This window comes from Silurus aristotelis (assembly GCF_946808225.1).
Source record: "Silurus aristotelis genome assembly, chromosome: 12".
Taxonomy (NCBI): Eukaryota; Metazoa; Chordata; class Actinopteri; order Siluriformes; family Siluridae; genus Silurus; species Silurus aristotelis.
The window spans coordinates 899,972-919,439 of NC_139585.1; the positions used below are offsets into that span (position 1 = coordinate 899,972).

General features: G+C 43.5%; 2 protein-coding genes across 3 annotated transcripts; one reads left to right on the plus strand and one right to left on the minus strand.

Annotated features, from left to right (window-relative positions):
- The first annotated feature begins 1,378 nt into the window (after positions 1-1,378).
- On the plus strand, positions 1,379-16,562 carry LOC310734973 (annexin A4-like). Its single transcript, XM_083557515.1, has 15 exons — positions 1,379-1,572; positions 10,965-11,211; positions 11,299-11,330; positions 11,409-11,600; positions 11,941-12,028; positions 12,325-12,419; positions 12,789-12,902; positions 13,465-13,555; positions 13,660-13,739; positions 13,840-13,896; positions 14,142-14,235; positions 14,395-14,490; positions 14,635-14,693; positions 15,589-15,711; positions 15,894-16,562. The coding sequence occupies exons 2-15, from the start codon at positions 10,980-10,982 to the stop codon at positions 15,951-15,953; spliced, it is 1,413 nt and encodes a 470-aa protein (XP_083413641.1). The 5' UTR covers positions 1,379-1,572; positions 10,965-10,979; the 3' UTR covers positions 15,954-16,562.
- A 755-nt stretch (positions 16,563-17,317) lies between these two features.
- Positions 17,318-18,337, minus strand: LOC310735097 (uncharacterized protein). Of its 2 annotated transcripts, XM_083557667.1 has the most exons (3): positions 17,959-18,336; positions 17,501-17,897; positions 17,318-17,335 (listed from the first exon to the last, which is right to left on the minus strand). In XM_083557667.1, the coding sequence occupies exons 1-2, from the start codon at positions 18,021-18,023 to the stop codon at positions 17,504-17,506; spliced, it is 459 nt and encodes a 152-aa protein (XP_083413793.1). In that variant the 5' UTR covers positions 18,024-18,336; the 3' UTR covers positions 17,318-17,335; positions 17,501-17,503. The 2 variants fall into 2 exon arrangements, with proteins under 2 accessions (XP_083413793.1, XP_083413792.1); XM_083557666.1 differs by lacking the exon at positions 17,318-17,335 and having other exon boundaries at positions 17,476-17,897; positions 17,959-18,337.
- Positions 18,338-19,468: the final 1,131 nt, after the last annotated feature.

The window sequence follows — 19,468 nt, forward strand, 5'->3', positions numbered from 1 at the left end:
TTTAATCCATACATTAACCACAGTGGATTAAACAGTGCAGCTCACACTAGGCTCTAATAACCAGTGGTGGACAAAGTACACAAACTATGAATGTGAGTTCATATTTGTAGAGTAGAGACGTTTGGTAAATTATCACTCCAGTAAAAGTAAAAGTGCTCCAGTCAATGAATAGAATAATATTAATGAGTGAAACACTGATGGATTTCTATTAAAATGATCATTAACCCAAAACCTCATTCCTCTCTAAATGTTCTGCTTGATGTTAAACTGATGCTGAACTGTGTTTGCACGTGTAAAACAGAGCGTGCGCTCGATCCTGATTGGTGACTCGCTACGTGTTTCACCAGTTACGTTTTTATCCTCATTAATAAAAAGGACTGATTTCACTAAGTGTAGTAAAAAGTCAAATATTTGAGTTTGAAATGTGAAGGTACAGTAAAAACCTCCCTGAATCCAAAAACTTCAGTAAAGAACAGAAACGAGAAAAAGCTGCTTAAGAACTACATTTACATTTACTTCATTACTGTTCAACACTGCTAATTACCTCCCCGGTTACTATAGCAACAACGCAAACAGAGGCCGTTTTTGACGGCAACGCTCCAACCCTCACCAAACACAAGATAAACCTCTTCCACACTGTATAAACAGATCTATTCGACTTCTCGTAATTGTAGGCATCCAGACTACGGTAAGTTTTTACGCTTCTCTCGTGTAGACGCACTCGGTCTCAACCAGATCATAACACACACCTGGACACACAACTGCAGGGGAACGTCTCTGTGTCTGATTTAAAGCGTCCGGTAATTCCATGTTATCATCTGTATTTATCTCCTACAAAAATACTATAACTGTTCTGAATAAGATAAACCTAATAAGTACATGTTAGTCATTTTATTGTGACAGCTTTAAAAACAGCGCCACCAGAAACGCTTTAGGACCAGACATCATCATCATCATCATCACAGTATCATCACAACGCGTTTGTTATTGTTTACTTCAGCAAAATAGTCGATTTACTATCATGTCAACAGAATGTGGACAATTTGTAAGCCACACCCACCTCCCCGTGATCTAATTTACATATGGTAATCAAGACCACGCCCTCGCATTGCAGTACAGCAGGAATTAAAGCCACGCCCCCTTTCCACATCGAGCTTATTTAGAACCATTAAAAAGCTTCAGCACATTATTATGCAACACCGCACGTGTGTGTGTGTGTGTGTGTGTGTGTGTGTGTGTGTGTTGCTTGGGGTGCTCTGTGATGTTTGCATATAGCACTTTTTTATGTCTTTCGGTATAAAATTATGAATGAATATTTAAAAATGCAAAAAAAAAAGTAAAAAGTAAAATGTAGCATTTCCGGTTCCGTTTTCACTGAATCCGAAATCATTTGTTTCCTAAACACGCGCTTGGGAAAGGAAAATACCGAGGTCGTGACGTCATGAGCGCACTCGGACACACCCGGGTGCGCGCAGGCAGGGAAATCAGTGGCGCGCACACACACACACACACACACACACACACACACACACACATACACACACTTCCTGATTCGGCTTCACTTCGCTCACTGTAAGTCTGTCTCCGTGTTTTCTGTTGTTATTATAATGATGTTATATTGTAACTGATGCGCGCTGCGTGTATACCGGGATAATTACACACACACACACACACACACACACACACACACACACACACACACACACACATTGAGCTCTGATTCTTAAACTTCTGCGCTTCTTCTTCGATCCGGGAAGTGAGAGTGGTGTGTATATGTGTGTGTGTGTGTGTGTGTGTGTGTGTGTGTGTGTGTGTGTGTGTGTGTGTGTGTTTAATTGTGTTCTCTTGTTCCAGGCTTGTTTAATTTCCCGGAATTGTCTCAGGGTTATGTAATAGAGTGTTTGTACAGTTGAGACACTAAAGGCAGCCATTTTACACACACACACACACACGCAAGCACGCACACACACACACACACACACACACAGAGCGAGACACTGAAGCTGCAGGGCTGAGAAGACACTTTCTCATGAGATATCTTGTTTTTCACACGCTGTTCTCGCGCTGTGATGGTTATGCGGTGATGCCGGGTGAAGGTCAGGAGGGATGGGTTCCTTTAGAAGAAGGAGAAGGAGTGGAGGAGGTCTGGCAGTTTTAGAGCTTTATCTTTGACCAGATTTTACCTTCACGTTCTGTGGTCTTTTATTCTGGAGATCTTTCTGATCGAGGGTGGAAATAATCCATGGTAGATGTCGACAATCATGAAATTAGACTGTTTGGGGGAAAGTTTTCACAGAATTGAGCTGGATGGCTGTTTTACACACACACACACACACACACACACACACACACACACACACACACACACACACACACACCATTAAATTCATCAGAAGATCCAGAAGTCCTTTTTATTATGATTTATTACCTGCAAAATAAAAGGTTCCTGTTATGAATTTGTATCATGCAGGTGAGAAGGTAAACTCCTGACTTGGTCTAGAAAGGTTGTGTGTGTCTGGATCTGTGTCCCAGTCATGTTCTAGATGCTGAAATCTCCAGGCTGATGGAGATTTTGTAGATTTATAAGAATATAACTATACAGTTTACATTTTGAGAATAATAATTAAAGGTTAAATTAAACTCATCGTATATAAAAATCTTCTGGTGTTTAAAATAAACTGATCAGTAACGAGATGATCTGCTGCTGTGCTCCTCTCCTCGTGCTTTTCCTCCTGAACTGGCTGATCAGGTTAGAAGAGTCTGTTCTGGTCTGTTCGAACGCTTTCTGACCGCAAAATCAACAGGAAGTTAAACTCGTGCAGGAGTCCTGAAATAAACACACGGACTCACGCACACATGCCGTAGACACGGAATAATCAAACCCATGCTCTTCCAGAAACTGCTGTGCTGCAACCGGCCACATGGTGTTTCTCCATCTTACATCTCACCACACTTCAGAAGGTTTACTACAAACTGAGAAAATTCTAATGGATGTGATGAGTGTGGTGTAATGACGCAACACAACCATCACATCTACACCCACATCACATCTACACCCACACCACATCTACACCCACATCACATCTACACCCACACCACATCTACACCCACATCTACACCCACACCACATCTACACCCACACCACATCTACACCCACACCACATCTACACCCATACCACATCTACACCCACACCACATATACATCACATCTACACCCACATCACATCTACACCCACACCACATCTACACCACATCTACACCCACACCACATCTACATCACATCTTCACCCACATCACATCTACACCCACATCACATCTACACCCACACCACATCTACATCACATCTACACCCACATCAGACCCACACCACATCTACACCCACACCACATCTACACCCACACCACATCTACATCACATCTTCACCCACATCACATCTACACCCACACCACATCTACACAACATCTACACCCACATCACATCTACACCCACACCACATCTACATCACATCTACACCCACATCAGACCCACACCACATCTACACCCACACCACATCTACACCCACACCACATCTACATTACATCTACACCCACACCACATATACATCACATCTACATTTACACCCACACCACATCTACACCACATCTACACCCACACCACATCTGTATCACATCTACACCCACACCACATCTACACCCACATCACATCTGCATTACATCTACATTACATCTACACCCACACCACATATACATCACATCTACATCTACACCACATCTACACCCACACCACATCTACACAACATCTACACCCACACCACATCTACACCACATCTACACCCACACCACATCTGTATCACATCTACACCCACACCACATCTACACCCACACCACATCTACATCACATCTTCACCCACATCACAGCTACACCTACATCACACCTACATCACAGCAACACCTACATTACACCTACATCACATCTACACCCACACCACATATACATCACATCTACACCCACACCACATATACATCACAGCTACACCTACATCACATCTACACCCACACCACATACACATCACAGCTACACCTACATCACATCTACACCTACATCACATCTACACCCACACCGCATCTACATCACATCTACACCTACATCACATCTACACTTACATCACATCTACACCTACACCACATCTACATCACACCTACATCACATCTACACCCACATCACATATACATCACATCTACACCCACATCACACCTAAATCACATTTACACCCACATCGCATATACATCACATCTACACCCACACCACATCTACACCCACATCACATCTACACCTACACCACATATGCATCACATCTACACCCACACCACATATGCATCACATCTACACCCACACCACACCTACATCACATCTACACCTACATCACATCTACACTTACATCACATCTACACCTACACCACATCTACATCACACCTACATCACATCTACACCCACATCACATCTACACCTACATCACATCTAAACCCACATCACACCTACATCACATTTACACCCACATCACACATACATCACATCTACACCCACACCACATCTACACCCACATCACATCTACACCTACATCACATCTATATCACATCTACACCCACACCACATCTATATCACATCTACACCCACACCACATATACATCACATCTACACCTACATCACATCTACACCCACACCACATCCATATCACATCTACACCCACACCACATATACATCACATCTACACCTACATCACATCTAAACCCACATCTACATCACATCTACACCCACATCACATCTAAACCCACATCACATATAAATCACATCTACACCTACATCAAATCTACACCCACACCACATCTATATCACCTCTACACCCACACCACATCTACATCACATTTACACCCACATAACATCTACATCACATCTACACCCACACCACATCTACACCCATACCACATCTACACCCACACCACATATACACCACATCTACACCCACACCACATCTACATCACATCTTCACCCACATCACATCTACACCCACATCACATCTACACCCACACCACATCTACATCACATCTACACCCACATCAGACCCACACCACATCTACACCCACACCACATCTACACCCACACCACATCTACATCACATCTTCACCCACATCACATCTACACCCACACCACATCTACACAACATCTACACCCACATCACATCTACACCCACACCACATCTACATCACATCTACACCCACATCAGACCCACACCACATCTACACCCACACCACATCTACACCCACACCACATCTACATTACATCTACACCCACACCACATATACATCACATCTACATTTACACCCACACCACATCTACACCACATCTACACCCACACCACATCTGTATCACATCTACACCCACACCACATCTACACCCACATCACATCTGCATTACATCTACATTACATCTACACCCACACCACATATACATCACATCTACATCTACACCACATCTACACCCACACCACATCTACACAACATCTACACCCACACCACATCTACACCACATCTACACCCACACCACATCTGTATCACATCTACACCCACACCACATCTACACCCACACCACATCTACATCACATCTTCACCCACATCACAGCTACACCTACATCACACCTACATCACAGCAACACCTACATTACACCTACATCACATCTACACCCACACCACATATACATCACATCTACACCCACACCACATATACATCACAGCTACACCTACATCACATCTACACCCACACCACATACACATCACAGCTACACCTACATCACATCTACACCTACATCACATCTACACCCACACCGCATCTACATCACATCTACACCTACATCACATCTACACTTACATCACATCTACACCTACACCACATCTACATCACACCTACATCACATCTACACCCACATCACATATACATCACATCTACACCCACATCACACCTAAATCACATTTACACCCACATCGCATATACATCACATCTACACCCACACCACATCTACACCCACATCACATCTACACCTACACCACATATGCATCACATCTACACCCACACCACATATGCATCACATCTACACCCACACCACACCTACATCACATCTACACCTACATCACATCTACACTTACATCACATCTACACCTACACCACATCTACATCACACCTACATCACATCTACACCCACATCACATCTACACCTACATCACATCTAAACCCACATCACACCTACATCACATTTACACCCACATCACACATACATCACATCTACACCCACACCACATCTACACCCACATCACATCTACACCTACATCACATCTATATCACATCTACACCCACACCACATCTATATCACATCTACACCCACACCACATATACATCACATCTACACCTACATCACATCTACACCCACACCACATCCATATCACATCTACACCCACACCACATATACATCACATCTACACCTACATCACATCTAAACCCACATCTACATCACATCTACACCCACATCACATCTAAACCCACATCACATATAAATCACATCTACACCTACATCAAATCTACACCCACACCACATCTATATCACCTCTACACCCACACCACATCTACATCACATTTACACCCACATAACATCTACATCACATCTACACCCACACCACATCTACACCCACACCACATCTACACCCACACCACATCTACACCTACATTACATCTACACCCACACCACATCCACATCACATCTACACCCACACCACATATACATCACATCTACACCTACATCACATCTACACCCACACCACATCTATATCACATCTACATCACACCTACATCGCATCTACACCCACATCACATCTACATCACATCTACACCCACATCACATCTACACCCAAATCACATCTACATCACATCTACACCTACACCACATCAACACCCACATCACATCTACAACACATCTACACCCACACCACATCTACACCCACATAATATCTACATCACATCTACACCCACACCACATATACATCACATCTACACCCACACCACACCTACATCACATCTACACCTACATCACATCTACACTTACATCACATCTACACCTACACCACATCTACATCACACCTACATCACATCTACACCCACATCACATCTACACCTACATCACACCTACATCACATCTACACCCACATCACATTTACACCCACATCACACATACATCACATCTACACCCACACCACATCTACACCCACATCACATCTACACCTACACCACATCTATATCACATCTACACCCACACCACATCTATATCACATCTACACCCACACCACATATACATCACATCTACACCTACATCACATCTACACCCACACCACATCCATATCACATCTACACCCACACCACATATACATCACATCTACACCTACATCACATCTAAACCCACATCTACATCACATCTACACCCACATCACATCCAAACCCACATCACATATAAATCACATCTACACCTACATCAAATCTACACCCACACCACATCTATATCACCTCTACACCCACACCACATCTACATCACATTTACACCCACATAACATCTACATCACATCTACACCCACACCACATCTACACCCACACCACATCTACACCTACATTACATCTACACCCACACCACATCTACATCACATCTACACCCACACCACATATACATCACATCTACACCTACATCACATCTACACCCACACCACATCTATATCACATCTACATCACACCTACATCGCATCTACACCCACATCACATCTACATCACATCTACACCCACATCACATCTACATCACATCTACACCCAAATCACATCTACATCACATCTACACCTACACCACATCAACACCCACATCACATCTACATCACATCTACACCCACACCACATCTACACCCACATAATATCTACATCACATCTACACCCACACCACATCTACACCCACACCACATCTACATCACATCTACACCCACACCACATATACATCACATCTACACCCACATCACATCTATACCCACATCACATATACATCACATCTACACCTACATCAAATCTACACCCACACCACATATACATCACATCTACACCCACATCACATCTACACCCACACCACATATACATCGCATCTACACCCACATCACATCTACATCACATCTACACCCACATCACATCTACACCTACACCTACACCACATCAACACCCACATCACATCTACACCCACACCACATCTACATCACATCTACACCCACACCACATCTACACCCACATAATATCTACATCACATCTACACCCACACCACATCTACACCCACACCACATCTACATCACATCCACACCCACACCACATATACATCACATCTACACACACATCACATCTATACCCACATCACATATACATCACATCTACACCTACATCAAATCTACACCCACACCACATATACATCACATCTACACCCACATCACAAATATACTCACACCACATATACATCACATCTACACGCACATCACATCTACATCACATCTACACCTACATTACATCTACACCCACATCACACCCACATCACACCACACCCACATCACATCTACACCCACACCACATCTACATCACATCTACACCCACATCACATCTACACCCACACCACATATACATCACATCCACACCCACATCACATATACACCCACATAACATCTACATCACATCTACACCCACATCACATCACATCCACACCCGCATCACATCTACACCACATTTACACCCACATAACATCTACATCACATCTACACCCACACCACATCTACACCCACACCACATCTACACCCACATCACATCTACACCCACATCACATCTACACCCACACCACATATACATCACATCTACACCTACATCACATCTACACTTACAGTGGACATTGTTCCAAAGCAGCTTTACAGAACAATAGATTATATAGAAACCTTGAGAGGAACCAGACTCAAAAGGGATCCATCTTCATGTTTAACACCACAGGTCCATTATAGTTCCATCATTGGTGATGTTTTCACCATGTTAATGGTAATTATAATCCTGAATCTCTGGAAGAAGACGTCTGTAAATTACGTTTTATTCTACAAAAAGATTTACACACTTTATTGAGAGAAGAATTAATGATGTTCATAGCAAGTTAATAATCACCACCACCATCTTTAGGAGCACCAGCGCTGTGTTTAAGTTAAAGCTTGCTTTGTTTATCTTGCGTGTGTATAGAAACACGTGTAGTAGATATATTTGTAGAACGCTCTGAGTTCTTGCACCTGTGTGAGCGTGTTGTGTGTTCAGGGTGGAGGTACAGGTACAGATCCAGGTGTATTCCTCGTTCTGCTAACATATATGGAGCTGTGGTGTGTTTACTGAGTGCTGCAAACTATATTGAGTTTACATGCTAACACACACACACACACACACACACACACACACACACACACACACACACACACACATGAGTCAGCCCAGTACCCAGCTCTTTGTGTGAACAATATTAAGAAATATCGACACTCGTGTGTGTGTGTGTGTGTGTGTGTGTGTGTGTGTGTGTGTGTGTGTGTGTGTGTGTGTGTGTGTGTGTGTGTGAGAACTTTGGTCCACCTAACACACCTAAATTAGTTTATTAACACACGTCAGGTGTGTTTGTGGGGGGGTGCGTAACCGAAACCTGAGGGCAATAAATTATTATTACAAATAGTTTTACATTCACTGCACAGATTTTATATCTGCAAACTATAGCTTCAGTGAGTTGTGTAGGTCTGGAGTTCCTGCGAGACACGAGTCCTTTTCCAATTTTCCATCAACAAATTATTCTACACATCTCTTTTTTAATGTGTTATAGTTTCAGGAGGTCAGGAGTATACAGACACTGTTAGTTCAGCCTTTAAACAGCCTGAAATTTTGGAATATATACCCAAGCTTTTTATGCATTTTTCCAGTTAACAGCTGATTGGCCAATTGGAGTCATTTAGTGGTGTACGTGTGGATGTAGTTTAAGACATACTAACAAACTCAGTGCCTTGACATTATAGGAAAATCAAAAGAAATCAGACATGACCACATTTCTTCCTTCACAAATCTGGTTTATACTCTGGAGCATCTCCAAAACTCCTGAAGGTATCACTTCAATGTGTAGGAACAACAGTACACCAGAATAAACTCAATGGCAGCAGGCAGCCATCAAAACTACTGCTTAGGAAAAGAGATACATTCTGAGATCCCTTATAGAAATTAACACAGTTTAGTACAAGATAAAAGTACAAATCGAAGATCTAAAGTCAGGGACCTTGAGAAGATGCTGAAGGAAACATCTAGACAATTATGAATCATGTCTCAGATGTCATATCTGCATAACCTAAAATGCTGCTCCAGGATCGCCAACAAGAATCCAGACTACAGTTTCTACATTCACATGAGAACTAAGACCTGACTCTAGTTGTACTAGTTCTATCTGGAGTCTTTCTAGGTTACATTTCCAACAACTTGAACATCTAGACCAAAAAGTTAAATCCACTGCTATTAAATACTATTCAAATACATGCAAACATCTGACTAACTATCTGTTAAAGTAAATAATAAAAGCCACACTCACTGACATTGTTCATACTAACAGCGTCCAACCACACAGGGACACTTTATCATCAGACTACACTAGCTTGTTGCTTGTGCATGTTTTATGGTATCTTTGTTAAAGTTTTTAGCCAAAAGAAACAAGCATTTGCATTAATTGTATCTATGTTGCAGAAGTAGGTAGGGCTTTGTGATTACTCTTAAATTGCAAGGACAGTTTTGGGTAGTCATTTGGGAGGAAATTATGGTGTCCAACCTAATTACAACATTTCTCTGCCTTTTCTCAGAGCTTGAGAGTTATAATGAGTTACCCCGGATATCCTGGTTACCCACCTCAGGGTGGTGGCTACCCACCCCAACAGCAGGGTGGGTATCCTGGGTACCCTCCTCAGGCTGGGGGTTACCCAGCAGGTGGTGGATTCCCTCCACAACAGCCAGGTGGGTATCCAGGGTACACCCCTCAAGGAGGTGGTTACCCCGGGTACCCCGGATTCCCCCAAGACCAGTCCGGAGGCTACCCTGGCATGCCCCAAGGTAAGCCGCAGAAAATCATTGATTGATTTGGATATGTGACCTGAGTAGCCTTTAGGGGTGATAATGTTGAACTTTTTGTCATTACAGGCGGATGGGGAGGTCAGCCTGGGTTTGGAGCTGTAAGTACTGTGATCTAACATGATGTAGCTTTATAATGTGCACTATGAAAATCTTATTAATGTGTGCTTTGTGTGCAGCCGGGAGGTGGAATGCCACAGGGGTATCCCGGAGGTCCGGTGCCAGGGCAACAACCCATGCCAAATTTCCCTGGAGTCCCCCCCGGACCAAACCCCTCGTATCCTGGATTTGGAGGACCTGGAGCTCCCACTGGACCTGCAGCTCCCACTGGACCTGTAGCACCAGGAGCACCTGTAGCACCTGCTATTAACGTAAGATTAAAAACATGGCTAATGGCTTCGGATCAGTCAAAAATGTGTAGACACGTAGTTGACCGAAGTCATACGGTAACAAGTGTGTTTTGAAGCAACAACAACTACCGTTGTGTTGTCATTGTTGTGTTGTTCCTGCACCATTCTGTTGTTTGCTTACTTTCTGCCATTCAGTTACATCCCTCTGTTACTCCTGTCATTGTTATCTCTTTTATTCTGCTTGTTTCCTTGTCATCCTGCTTTCTAAAACATCTCTGACCTCTGTTATCTCACACACATCCTATGTCTTCCCCTCTGCCCATCCCTCCATCATCACATTCTCTTGTTGTTTATTTTACAGCGTGGCTTCCGTGGCACCATAAAGGACGCCCCTGGTGCTGACCCTCTCCGAGATGTCGAGGTTCTCCGCAAAGCCATGAAGGGCTTCGGTGAGACATTGAAGCTGTTCTTTTTTTTTTATTATCTCCTCGTCCATCAACACTTTCTCAGGGGAGAAGATTCTACAGTAGCAGGTTTTTTCTTTCAGAAAGATTTCCATCTAGAACCTATTTGTAATGCTAGAAATCTCAACCATCCACAGAATCCAACAAACCTTAAAGAAATTTAAACTCCATTTCACAGACTCCGCCGTGCACAGAGCATAGATCCAATTCCTATTTCATTTGTTTTTGTTTGTTTGTGTGTGTGTTCGGTTTTTGACTTACCGGTTGTTGTTGTTTTATAGGCACTGATGAGAACGCCATCATCGAGCTACTAGGAAATCGCTCCAATAAGCAGCGAGTGCCAATGGTCAAGGCTTACAAGACCACTTATGGCAAGGTGAGAGGGGAACTTGTGAGACCCCTGAAAGCTCAGTGTATACATCTACACACGGTTCTCTGAATGTGCTTCTCTCATGCTGTAGATAATCAGTTGCACATGCAGCTTCTTCTCAATTTAGGAGCCACTCCAGCATTCCAAATTGTAGAATTTGTTTCTCAAGATGTAGCTGAAAGCCAGGACACTCTGATAGAGCATTATCTAGAAGCATTGCTTCCTCACAACTTCAGGATCCTGGGTTTGATTCCGAGCTTTGATCCCAAAATTTACACTCGAGATTTTTGTCAATATGCAGATTTTTATAGGTGTTTATAGATTATAGGTTATAGATATTCCTATAAACATGCATCTGTGTGTTTTCCTCTTCAGGATCTGGTCCATGATATAAAGTCGGAGATCTCAGGGAACTTCGAGGATCTGGTGCTGGCCATGTTGAAGAGCCCATGCGAGCATGACGCCTACGAGCTCCACAAAGCCATATCGGTGAGTGTCTCTGAGTTCAGCAGTGCTTCGTCCCAATACTGTGTGTCTGATCTAGTAGTTAGTTTATATCTTTATTTATATTGAAGTTCCCAGGAGAGAGATTGGACTGTGATTTATTATGGGCGCGTGTGTTAGAGATTTCCACCTGCCCTGGTGAAATGCAAACGCTCGAACCACGCCATGCAAATCTGCGTCAGAATTTATGCCAATCAGCTTTTAGTTACACAAAATGGCTCCCAGTGACTCACAATTCTGAGTTTCTGCTGTGATGGTGTTCTGTTTTTAGTTTAGAGGACATTAAAGATTAGACTTTAGAGTAAAGTTGTTCTAGATTGGACATCAGTGTAGAGACGGTTATTAGATTGTTATAGATCGGTCATTAGTGTAGAGATGAGATTTAGACTGTTACAGATTGGATGTTGGTGTTGTGATGGTATAGATTGAAAAACTGTGTAGGATGTTGGAGCATTCCATATTGGATTCTGGATTTATTGGACTTTTTTAATGTGTGTGTGTGTGTGTGTGTGTGTGTGTGTGTGTGTGTGTGTGTGTGTGTGTACAGGGCGCAGGGACTGATGAACCATGTCTTATTGAGATTCTGTCATCTCGCAATAATTTTGAGATTCAGGAGATCAACCGTATTTATAAAGCTGGTGAGTGTAAACACACACACACACACACACACACACACACACACACACACACACACCAGTTTAACCTCACAGCTCCAGGACAAATCTGTGTGTGCTATCTCCAGAATACGGTAAATCTCTGGAGGACGCCATCATCCATGACACCTCGGGTCACTTCCGCAGGCTGCTGGTTTCCCTCTGCCAGGTGAGACTCGTTCACTAATTACACCAGGATTCATTTACATTCATCCAGATAATGCAGAGGTGCATGATGGGTAATGTGTATGCTCCTCTCTGTGCTGTAGGGAAACCGTGATGAGAGGGAGAACGTGGATGTTTCTGTGGCCAAGCAGGATGCTCAGGTGAGACCAGACCCTCAGGGTGGAGCTCTGACTGCAGCGTTACGTTCACGCCCTCACTCATTACCGTTTCCATAGCAACACCTCGTTCACAGCACACACACCTCTGATTATATACCGAGAATAAACTGTCGATCTGGAGATGTTTTTTTTGTGGTAGTCCCTGTCTTAAGTGTGTGTGTGTGTGTGTGTGTGTGTGTGTGTGTGTGTGTGTGTGTGTGTGTGTGTGTGTGTGTGTGTGTGTGTAGGCACTCTACAATGCAGGAGAGAAGAAACTCGGGACGGATGAGTCTCAGTTCAATGCCATTCTGTGTGCACGCAGCAAACCACACCTGCGACAGGGTACACACACTACTACACTACAATACACAACACTACACAATCATGTACAACACTACACAATAATGTACAATACTACACCATAATACCCATTACTGGTAATGCTTGTGTAAATAACTGGCGTGTGTGTGTGTGTGTGTGTGTGTGTGTGTGTGTGTGTAGTGTTTCATGAGTACCAGCAGATATGTGGGAAGAACATTGAGAAGAGTATCTGTGGTGAGATGCATGGAGACCTGGAGAATGGCATGCTGGCAGTGGGTGTGTCCCTTATTTGCATATTTAAATCAAAATTATTACTAATTCAAATGATATGTGCGTGCGTGCGTGCGTGTGCGTGCGTGTGTCTCTAACATGACTGCACTGGTGTCTTTATTTATTTTCTGTGTGTGTGTTGTGTTTTAGTAAAGTGTATCAAGAACACGCCAGGCTTCTTTGCTGAGAGACTCCACAAGGCTATGAAGGTAGAGATTATTTCCGTGGCCATTTTTGCTTAACCTCTCTCTTATCTAGTAGTAAAGGTTACAACCAAATCTCCAAGTCTTAAACATCCCCACCCAAGTCCTGATCCTTCCCACCCAAGTCCTGATCCTTCCCACCCAAGTCCTGATCCTTCCCACCCAAGTCCTGATCATCTCCATTCAAGTCCTGATCATCTCTATCCAAGTCCTGATCATCTCTATCCAAGTCCTGATCATCTCTATCCAAGTCCTGATCATCTCTATTCAAGTCCTGATCATCTCTATCCAAGTCCTGATCATCTCTATCCAAGTCCTGATCATCTCTATCCAAGTCCTGATCATCTCTATCCAAGTCCTGATCCTCCCCATCCAAGTCCTGATCCTCCCCATCCAAGCCCTGATCATCTCCAGCCACGTCCTGATCATCTCCATCCAAGTCATGATCGTCTCCAGCCACGTCCTCATCGTCTCCAACCATGTATATTTATAGCTTTTTGTTCTTTGAGGATGTTTTAGCGAATCCATTTGCCTTGAAAAGAAGGATGACCTGTTTGAGACATTTTCTATTTTCTGTCTGTCTGACTTTTTGCCTGCCTTTGTGTCCGTCTGTGTGTCTGTCTGTCTCTTTCCGTCTGTGTATCTATCTGTCTTTGTCTCTCTCTCTCTCTCTCTCTCTCTCTCTCTCTCTCTCTCTCTCTCTCTCTCTCTCTTCTCTCTCTCTCTCTCTCTGTGTATCTGTCTGTCTTTGTCTCTCTCTGTCTGTTTTTGTCTGTCTCTGTCTGTGTATCTGTCTGTCTGTGTATGTGTCTGTTTGTGTATCTGTCTGTCTCTCTCTGTCTATCTGTCTGTGTGCTGTATCTGTCTGTCTGCGTGTGTGTCTGTCTTTCTGTGTCTGTAGGGGGCGGGGACTAAGGATCGAACCCTGATCCGTGTCATGGTGAGTCGCTCTGAGGTCGACATGCTGGACATCAGACAGGAATATCTGCGTAACTACGGCAAATCCCTTTACAACGACATCTCAGTGAGTACACACACACACACACACACACACACACACACACACACACACACACACACACACACACACACACACACACACACACGTACATACATACTGTTTCTTTGTGGGGGCTATTAATTTGTGTGTGTGTGTGTGTGTGTGTGTGTGTGTGTGTGTGTGTGTGTGTGTGTGTGTATTTGCAGGGTGACACATCTGGTGATTACAAGAAGCTGCTGCTGAAGCTGTGTGGAGGAAGTGATTGAGACAACACACATCACCACACACAGACACACACAGCATCACTAAACTAACACACACACTCTCACACACTAACACACACATACCCTCACACATATCTACACACACATATCTACACACTGACACACAGCAACACACACAGACGCTCCTCCTCCAGTCTGGTGTGTAAAGAAAGTGCATTAGTGTGTGTGTGTGTGTGTGTGTGTGTGTGTGTGTGTGTAAACACACACTGCATTTATATCCACTTGTATCCTGCATAGTGAATTGTGTTATATGCTTTTATATGCTTTAATAATCCTATATAAACTATGTATCATTTTATGTGTGTGTGTGTGTGTGTGTGTAACTAACAATCACAATAAAGTCTGTTGAAACATCATTGTGTATCACCACTTATTACTGAATATTACACTGCATTTATACCCTCTGTCTCTCCCTCCATCTCTCTGTCTCTAGATCCATCTCTCTGTCTCTCTCTCTCCATCTCTCTGTCTCTCCCTCCATCTCTCTGTCTCTCTCTCCATCTGTCTGTATCAGTCTGATACTTGTACTTGTGCAGAAACAATGTTAGAGATGAAACAACATTTCTGCATGTAATAAAATGATAAAGTAAAGATCTGTGTTTTTTTTCTGACTGTTCTCAGTGTGAGTTTTCTCAGCCTAACTGTTCTACAGTGTATAAAGAACTCGGTTGTCCTGACGTGGTTCTCCTGGAGACTCGTGAGCAGCTTCCACTTCCTCAAAAGATTTACTAGAGAAGTAGAGTAGAGTCAGTAGAGACGCAGGGGGTCTGGAATAATCTGTGTTTGTGGCTTTCAGACCATAATGCAACATCTGTCTGTACATCCATAAAACCACCACCAGCACACCATCTGAGATATTTCTGCTTCAAAAAAGGTTCTTCTTGGCTCATTCTCCAATAAGGTTCCCCATAGGTTCCTGCAGAGGGAGGAGTGATTCGGATCATTCGACTCTTCTGACCAAAGACTCGACTTGAATTTGTTAACAGGAATGTTGGCGTATCTGTGTGTCTATGAGTCGACTCGTTCCAGCATAGCGTTCAGCAAAGTCTTTTTTTTTTTTTTTTTTTTTTATATTTACTGATAAAAAAAATATTCTAGTGGAGTTTGTTCTATTATTTTATATTTGAGTAAAGAAAGAATTTGATGAATAAATGTGGGTAACACTGAAGGTTATAATTTCACCTCCTTAATATTTATTAATTTATATTTTTAATAAAATGGTCAAACAGAAATGCACGCTGCTTTAATCGCGCATTAATAATAATCAGTCAGATGGTGTGAAGTATCCTAGAGATGTTATCTGATAGCACTGCTGCGCCAACTCTGCTGGGGTGCAGGCCATCAGGGCGGAAGAACCTAGGACGCTCCCAGAAATTCCATTTATTAACAAAGAGAAGTTTATGTTCTCAACACCATGACTGTAACCATTCATTTAGAGCTAAAAGTCTACTAAACTTCTCAGCCCCTGGATGGTAAGTGGGAAGAGGTCCTGACACTATGATCCTCGTTGTGGGCGATGCGCTGCGTACCGTCTACACCAGGATCCTGAAATCCCTCTTTAAGATCTCCGTTTGCCTCAGCCTGGTGTCGTTCGTTCCGGCATGAGGAACAACCGCTCCGAAGTTCTCCTTCAGGATCGCGGGTACCTGCGCAGCGACATCGAGAACACGAGCACCAGAAAAACAGCGAGTGTGCCCCTTACCTTTGTCTCCGGTAGCGTGGACATGCCGGACGATGGAATCTCCGAGAATCACAGTGTCGCGTTCCGTCTCGCGGAGAGGGGCGAAGCGGTTCTCGGTCGAGATCTCGAAGGCCCGTAGTGGTGGCGGGGGAGACGTCTTCGACCGGGGCTTGGCTTGTCTCTTCCACCGCTGCCGCATCCAGGGTCCATGTTGCACCTTTGCCGGAGTTGTAGGTGCGCTGGGTCTGGGCAGAGAAACGCGCGGAGTTGAGGTGCTGGAAGCGTTCGGTTCAACCCGGGATTTACCTGGGACGAGTGCGCGTCCGCCCGGGATGTTTCCAGCGCCGCTTTCCGCTCTCGCAGCCGGGCATGCTTTACATGCAGCTCGCGAATCTGTTTCTCCAAAGCCTCCATCTCCAACGCCACCGTTTGCAAATCGAACGAGTCCTCACCTGTGCTCAAAGTCAGACACACAGCCGGCATAGTGCTTATAATCACGAACAGAGTTACTGTACACAAATATGATAAAGTGAGAGACAAAATAATATAGTGGTAGACGAGTTTAACTGACTACAGGCACAAGTCAGGAAGACAAATTAAAACAATTTAGGATTATTAAAAGAGAAAAACACAAACAAACAAATACAAACACGGAACTCGCGGCAAACAAGTCAAACACAGGCAGCTACGTCACCGGAAGTGGCGGTTAGTAGTTGGATTCTTACTCAATTCTAGTAAAAGTACTTCCATCTTATCTGAGTTGAGCAGAAGAAAGTTATCAAGCATCCACTGTCTAATGTCCTTTACACACTCCTCAACATTGTTAAGCTGATCTCTCTCATCTGTCTTTGCTGAAATATACAGCTGTGTATCATCAGCATAGCAATGGAAGCGAATACCATGTTTATGTATAATTTCACCCAGAGGCAGCAGATATAAAGAGAAAAGCAGAGGGCCTAAGACAGATCCTTGCAGAACACCAAACTTTACCTCAGAGAGTGTGGAGAACTCACCATTTACATCAACAAACTGATAGCGATCAGTCAAATAAGACCTGAGCCAAGAGAGAGCTGTTCCCTTTATTCCAACAATGTTCTCAAGTCCAGCAAGCAGGAGATGATGATCAATGGTGTCAAAAGCTGCACTGAGGTCGAGCAAAACAAGTAAAGAGACAAAACCCTGATCAGAGGCCAATAACAGACATTTACCATCTTAACTCAATTAAATTCAATTTATTTTTATTTGTTTTGCACTTTTAACAATGAACATTTTCTCAGAGCAGCTTTACACAGATAATGTGGTCATTAAAAGTGAATATGTGCTTTATAAGTAAGTTTGTCCCTGATAAGCAAGCCGATGACGACTGTGGTGAAGGAAAGACTCCCCGAGATGGCATAAGGAAGAAACCTTAAGAGGAACCAGACTCAAGAGGGAACCTCATCCTCATCTGGGTTGCAGGCCTGGACGAAGTGGAAAGATCCACGAAGGGGGGCGAGGCAGGAACAGAGAGAGAGAGAGAGAGAGAGAGAGAGAGAGAGGGTGACAGGAAGAGAAGGATATGGATTATTAAGTCTCCTGATTGTTGTATGAAAGTTAAAGTCACTGTGCAGTTTGGACTCCGGCAAGACTCGCTATAGCAGCATAACTAAAAGGGAGAACCAGTAGGAAACACAGACATGATGATCTCTTTGATAAGAGATATCACCACAACACCGTCAATGAACCTGAGTGAACGTGTGAATGTGAGGGGACGACAGCATACAAATATCCCAGTTCACCAAACACACGATATCCATGATCCCTCCAGATCTGCTCC